This window comes from Alosa alosa, chromosome 16 (assembly GCF_017589495.1).
Source record: "Alosa alosa isolate M-15738 ecotype Scorff River chromosome 16, AALO_Geno_1.1, whole genome shotgun sequence".
Lineage (NCBI taxonomy): Eukaryota > Metazoa > Chordata > Actinopteri > Clupeiformes > Clupeidae > Alosa > Alosa alosa.
The window spans coordinates 27,685,372-27,692,871 of NC_063204.1; the positions used below are offsets into that span (position 1 = coordinate 27,685,372).

Sequence of the window (7,500 nt, forward strand, 5' to 3'; positions counted from 1 at the left end):
TCATTAGCCACACAGTCGTCTGGCCTTGCCCGTCACTGTAAGTGATAATTGCCCCATAAAGCCAGATACACTTTCGACGCAATGGACTGTGTAATTTCTGAAGAATTTCTGCTCAATTTCCCTTGCGAGTGTCAAGTGATACTTTTTAATTAAGCCTCCAGAGCCCCTAGCTGGGTGTTGCTTCAATAAAGCCAGCCAGAGGAAAATAATTCATTTTTATTGTAACAATACAATATGCACTGTGGTCTGTGCGAGCAAGACAATCTGTATGTCTGGAGGGTTTGTTTACGTACTGGAGGCAGGAATAAGGGGCAGTGGGAATATGCCGTTATAAGGCTGCGCGTGTCTGGGCATTATTAACAAACACCCGCAGTCACACCATAGTCTGTTACAAGACTAAACAGTTTCTCTCTCTTCTTTTTTAACACGTCTAGAGTGTTCTTGTCAGGGTTTCCCAAAGTGCACCCTCTCCCTTACATGGCATCTACAATGAACTCACTGACTCCTAATGTGTACTGTACCTCAGAAAAGTATGGATATTGACTGAAGTATACGTCTCCGTGTTGTCTTTCGAAAGGGCCTAGAGGAGTCTGGTCTGACCCCTCCAACACCCTTGGACTGTGGCTTGCCCCTGTGGCGGGCATGACCTAACCAGCATGCGTGCTAAGGCCCCTAACCACATGCCTCGTTAGAGTGGCCCTGGCACCCAGAAGCAACTTAGTGTGTAGCGTGGAAATGAAGAATCATAAATTATGCTTGATTTCGTTTTAGAAGACGTCTGTTCGGTTGTCGTGAAACTTGCAGACAAACAAATGTGAATTACTCACCTTCAATGGACCCCGAAAACAAGCGCTGGAAGTTGTTCTCTTGTGGTTCTGCCGGCTCGGCTAAAAATAGCAACTAATTCTTTGTTAAAAGAACAAATCTGTTTCTTGGTAATTGATTGCTCACGAATGCGAGTTTTTTTCCCCCAGCACTCAGTGCTCTCACTCTAAATACTAAAGTTCTAAACTCGAAAGTCTCTTTGTACTTTGTAGAAAGAATTCCTCCTCTCCTCCTCTCCCCTTAAAGCTGGAAATAGATATAAGGGCTGCTAACAGTGTCAACAAGAATATGAATGTGTTATTGATTTGCCATCCTGACAACAGGAGAGAGAGAGAGAGAGAGAGAGAGAGAGATAAAGAGAGAGAGAGGGAGAGGGAGGTCTCGGAACATTACGTTTTGGTGACACATTTGGCCTTTTCCACTCCAACATCTCCTCAGGGTTCAACAGCACCATTCTTCCCTTTATCTCTTCCATGCTTTACCTCCTAAAGCAGCCCACACATTAACATCCTTACACATTGTTTTCCTCCACATGACGGATGACTGTTTTGGTCTCTTATCTCCAGGAGTTTTACTCAGCTACAGACTCTCCAGCGTTGTTTACCACATCATACAATACAGGTGCAGACAGTATGTCACAGGCCCTCTCCCTTACTCTCTCTCTCTCTCTCTCTCTCTCTCTCTCTCTCTCTCTCTCTCTCTCTACTTAGGGGGGAGGATGAGGGTTATAATTGTGTTATTGTCAATATCCTGTTTGCTCTCGGCGTTGCCGAGTGACGCGGTGGTCACAGCCGTCCGTTAGGTGAGCGAAGGCAGCCAAGCCAAGGCGAGCGGATTTAATTAAGCGACGTGTTAGACCTCATTTCCTTCTGCGGCTGGCTTCGCCCGGCAAAACCTGAGATGGTGATACAGAGGGAGGCAGGAGGCAGGAAATTCTACCGCTGCTGCTGCATGCTGTAAAACCAAGTGCTGCTTTTAGCTGTTATTTATCAAATACAATTTGTTCCTCACTGGTCAAAAAACAAAACAAAAAAAAACACAAGGAAGGATAAATGAGAATGGCTGGCCTAGAAGCACCTTCACCATGTGTGTCTCTTCAGAGTTTTCAAAAGCATTGAAATGTCCTCAGATGTCCAAAAATAATAATATTATTACTACATATTATGTGCAGAATAAACTCTGTGATTAGTTATCCATCAGAGGAGAGGAAAACAACTGCAAGAAAGCAAAACAGGCAAATGGAGCAGATGTATAGCTGCTGTAATGTAACAACAGCACATCAGTCATTGTGTTTGCAGGCAAATTGAATGAAGGGATTGGGAATGAGATGGTGGTGGAGGGTGGAGGGTCATATTGATTCCCCCTTCCCACACACACACACTCACACTCACACTCACACTCACACTCTCTCTCTCTCTCTCTCTCTCTCTATCCTGAGAGTAAACAGCTCGGGTCCTTTAAACTGGCTTTTACTGCCGGGGATTGTGGGATTAAGGCTCTGTGGTTGCTGGTGTTTTCGCTTCTTTTGCACGAGGGTGGGCCCTGGTGCCTCTGTCCCAGGCTCGCTGTGGGCGAGCCCAGCAGGGCTCAGCATAGCGGGGCCAGACCGACATCTCTGCAGGCAGGGCACCGCGCACTCCGCCAGGCCTGGGAGCCCATTGGCCAGCCCAGAGTGACATGGCCTACTGAGAGCAGATGTGACACCTTTACATCTGCCTTTACAAGTCACTCCACCCCCCCCACTAACACACACTCATATGCATACATTACACACACACACACACACACACACACACACACACACACACACACACACACACACACACCTCAGCCCCAGCTCCCCCTTACCCGCCATGCCAGATCCAAAGGCTGGAACCTTACCATGCTGCTTCTATACGACCCTCCTGTCATAAGATTTAAGCACGCAGTACTTGACCCCTGCTGGTTTTGGGCGCAGGGACCGTTTGAAGGCAGCTTGTCTTGTTTGAGCATGTTTGATCAACCCTGGTGGCGGGCTGGGGTCTGGTCTGTCCCACACGAGAGAGTGAGAGCCTGTCCTGCCATTTTTTGTGAAAGCCAGCTGGTACTGTGCCGTGCTCAGGGTTTGAGTCTAATTCAGCAAGGGGTGAAAAAAAAAAACACGCAAACTTGCCTCTCAGGCAACTCAGACGGGATTCAGTGGGGATGCTTGTCGTGAGCTCAGAGCCGGACGCAAGTTCCGCCAGCTGGGCCCACCAATTACGAGTGACCACACGGACACACATGGCGACCGCTCTCCCACCCAGCCACACGCCCCTCATGCCGTACGGGTTGTCTGATGTGGACAATAGCGCGCTGGACCCATATTTTATCCCTTAACATGGAATTGATTTGGGGTCAGAAATTAGATCCATGTTTGTTAGTTGGACAGAAGCGTCTCCACCACAAGGGCTTTTTATTTAGTGCAGCCTCTGTGTTTTAGCGATGGTGATGCTGGATTGGAGGCCTGGTGGGAGCCCACAGCTTTTTTGAGGGGTGGAATTGCTTGGTTTGTGCTGGCCTTCCTGAAACATTTGTTTGCAGGCACTTTCTTACCCCCCTAAAGCGAAAAAAAAAACCCCACTGGACTTGCACACCATCCGCAATTTGCAGTCGAACAGATTTATTTTTTTCCCTTGTCACAAACAGGTTCGAACCATATGGGTTTCTCCACTTGCACGCTTGGATAACAATCAATAAAGACAATTGTCATTCAAAACCACTATGGTGCCACATCCTGTACTGAGGGATGTTGGAATGGCTGCTTTTCTCCAGATGTTCCCTCACCAAGAATGAAAGCGAAATCAAAACACTTGTCTTTTTAAGCCCAAGCTCTCACACACACAATGGGAACTGCTAGGCCAGGTTTGGCAAAAAAGAAAGCCTAGATTTGCAGAAGTGCTCTCAATAGGCTTCACGTTGATTTGTACAGACAGTAGGCTATATCTCTGCCCTTGTACCCATGAAATCATCCTTAAGTAATTTTTTCCTTTCCAGTGCATCATTAGTCGTGAGTAAGCGCCAGAGATTTAGCAGTCTCACTCTGTCATCCAAAAAAACCCCAATGATCTTTCTCCGCATTCTGGAGCCATTTCCAGCAGGCCCTGTTTGAATTACCCTGAGAAGGCGCTCCCAGCCTGGAGAGGCCAAAAACAGCGCGCTTGTTTTTCAGTGCTCCAGGTGGCCATCGGCGGAGGTAATGAGAGAGAGAGAACAGTGACATGCTCTTTTTCCTTCTCATCCACCCCTGCCTAATTTTACTGACCCCCCAAAAGCAGGCTCTTCTCTCCACATGTCCACTGGTGTGTGTGTGAGAGAGTGTGTGTGTGTGTCTGTGTGTGTGTGTGTGTGTGTGTGTGTGTGTGTGTGTGTGTGTGTGTGTGTGTGTGTGTGTGTGAGAGCTACTTGGAGCTGTTTCTGTTAAGCTCCCTCAAACTTCTGTGTTAATAAGGAATTACAGGAAACTGTGTAGAAACAACCCTTCAGCCTGCACAGTGTCACAGGCAGAGATAACCTTGTGCTATATTCCAGATGTTTCCAGCTGTACATGGAAATGTGTATTTGACACTAAAATCCCGACCACAAATGACATCTGATACATCATAGGAAACTGAAGAAAGAATTCTGTCACCACTGGAAAACTTATCAGTAGAGATAACACCATAGCTTACTCTGTATGGAGCGTGTACACACATAGCTAATGCCACGGTCAATGTGCATATCATCAAGCTTTGTTTGTGGTGGCTAAGTCTTTGATGGGGGCCTGCTGTGGTCATGTTCCTCATCACAGCTCGTAAACCTGTGGGCTGAGGATGGCAAAAGCTGCTTGTGTTCTAGAGGCCGAGCGAGCGAGGGAGTGAGGGAGTCAGTGAGCCAGCGAGCCACTGTTGGCCAGGGGGTCAGGGAGTTCGAAGGGACGGAGGGACAGGGTGGGTGCGGGGTGGGGGGTTAAGACATATAGCGGTGATGTCATGGGGATGGGCTTGCCACCAAAAACATCTCTTGTAATGATTCCCCTACTGGGCTCCTTTCTTGTAGAGGGGTAATTACAGATTGGCTGTGGTTGCACCACCACAAAGGGAGCCTTGTTAAGTAATAAGCGATCACTGCGTGCACTCCAGGGTCCTCCAAATCACGCTGTACTCCGCACCCCCCCAGGGACTCGGGCCATGGCAGTCTGAGGTCCATTTTTTGTGTATCTGAATGTATCGAGGCTTGTTGTTCTCTCCCCAGCCCCACCCCCAACCATGCGCGCATACAGACGCACACAACAAGCCCCCTTGGCCACATGTGTATGTGTGTATGTGTGTGTGTGTGTGTGTGTGTGTGTGTGTGTGTGTGTGTGTGTGTGTGTGTGTGTGTGTGTGCATGTAGTTAGGCCTCGTTGGTCTCCCCACACAGTCGTGCCTGCTGCCCTGCCACTGGGGGGGGTCATTAGTCCTGCTCTCTGGTTTTGTGACGCCATCACTCTCCCTGCTATACGTTTCACGTGATGTAACGCGCTGGCGAGGGGTCAGACCAATGGCTCATGAGAGCGCCGCAGCGCAGGACACGCTGTACTACTGCGCACACAGCTGTATTCAGGCCTCAGGCTTCAGGCTTTCATATTACACCCGCACAATGAGCGTCAGCTTACCAGGCCATCTGGCCCCATCTGGAGCTGAGAGGAGGTGATTCAGTCGGCCGTGTCTGTAACATGTACTGTGGTCCCATTTAACATTATGTAAGTGTCCTTATTGCGGTGTGCTTAAGTAAGTGATAAAGGTCAAGTCAGTTGTTTGGATGGTTTTTTCCAAAGGAACAAACACAAAGCAACCATGCAGCAGTCAGAAATGAAGCCCAGGTCAACTATAAAGCAACACTATGCAACAATTTGTCCCTTTTTGAGCTATGCTTTTATCAGGCAACTAGTTTTGGTATTATCTTCAAATTCATCCAAGTCATTCCCACCAGGAGAAGCACTGTCCAGGATATTAGAACACAATGCAGTTCTGTGTTCCAGGGAGGAACGCACCACAATAATGAAAGAAACCTTTTCACTACACAACATACAGTATGTACACTGCTCAAAAAAATTAAGGGAATGCTTACAGTTTTCCACAATTATTAAAATACATATTTTGAAACCTTCCACCCTTTTCTCCATTCTCAAACTACATTCACAGAATGTCTGACAGTTCTTGCAAAGTAAAACACTCGCCTCAAAAGTTTTACTTGTGCTCAGAACCAAACAGTGTCAGAGTACCGATCCAGTGTATGATTATAGTGTTCCCTTAATTTTTTTGAGCAGTATAGATATCACCAAAAGACACCAGTTAGCATATTAGCCAGCTTCGATCAGTGCCAATAATACGCTGGATGGTGTTTGTGAGGTTTTGTCGACCTTTTAGAGCAGGCATAGCTCACCAGTTTTACACTAAAACTTGCATAGTGCTGCTTTAACAAGGCAACAGCGCTACCCACTGTAACAACACCCCTATAATAGATAATAGCAACGTGCATTGTAACGAGAACATGAAATTCATTAAATGAAATCCAGGGAATTAACAGTGCATGAAAATGCAAAACATATTGTGTGAACTATATTGTTAAAACAGATGATGTGCTAATTGGCAACCAACATGATGAGGTTTAATATAGTTGGAATGACTGAACTAGGTAGATGAGGTTTAATATAGTTGGAATGACCGAACAGTTAAATAGGGTGATAGTTTAAAGGTTAAATTATTTGCTAGGTAGATGAGGTTTAATATAGTTAGAATGACTGAACTCGGTAGATGAGGTTTAATATAGTTGGAATGACTGAACAGTTAAATAGCTGGATAGTTTAAAAGGGTTAAATTATTTGCGAGGTAGATTAGGTTTAATATAGTTGGAATGACTGAAGTCGGTAGATGAGGTTTAATGTAGTTGGAATGACTGGACAGTTAAATAGGGTGATAGTTTAAAAGGTTAAATGATTTTCTAGGTAGATGAGGTTTAATATAGTTGGAATGACTGAACTAGATGAGGTTTAATATAGTTGGAATGACTGAACAGTTAAATAGCTGGATAGTTTAAAAGGTTAAATTATTTTCAAGGTAGATGAGGTTTAATATAGTTGGAATGACTGAACAGTTAAATAGCTGGATAGTTTAAATGGTTAAATGATTTGCTAGGTAGATGAGGTTTAATATAGTTGGAATGACTGAACTATGTAGATGAGGTTTAATATAGTTGGAATGATTGAACAGTTAAATAGGTGGATAGTTTAAAAGGTTAAATTATTTGCTATGTAGATGAGGTTTAATATAGTTGGAATGATTGAACAGTTAAATAGGTGGAAATTTTAAATGGTTAAATTATTTAATAGGGAATTATTGTAGTGAGGACAGTTGTGGACAGAGGAAACAGTTGAACAGCATGTGTAGTTTTTAATTAATAGTTTAATCAATCAATCAGTTTAACTGGCTCTTTGATGGGGCTTAGTTGAGCAGCTGGAAGTTGATACAGGTGCAAATCAAGTTAATTAGCCCATTGTGATGTCATCAGCCCATGTTAAGTCTATGGGGAACTTTTGAATAGTTTTTTATTAATAGTTTAAAAAGTATAAAAGTTACAAAGATGAAAAATACAAAGCCCACATGTCCTCATTAACATAGTTTGAATGAAGTTTCT

At 45.0% G+C, this 7,500-nt stretch overlaps 1 protein-coding gene across 1 annotated transcript in view; it reads left to right on the plus strand.

Moving 5' to 3' along the window:
* The window catches only part of c16h8orf34 (chromosome 16 C8orf34 homolog), an 85,354-nt gene that overhangs the window by 60,865 nt on the left and 16,989 nt on the right, over nt 1-7,500 (plus strand). Inside the window, exons 10-11 of the mRNA XM_048265889.1 lie at nt 2,386-2,497; nt 2,985-3,128. Of these exons, the coding sequence (XP_048121846.1) occupies nt 2,386-2,497; nt 2,985-3,128 (256 nt within the window). The remainder of the gene's footprint in view (nt 1-2,385; nt 2,498-2,984; nt 3,129-7,500) is intronic.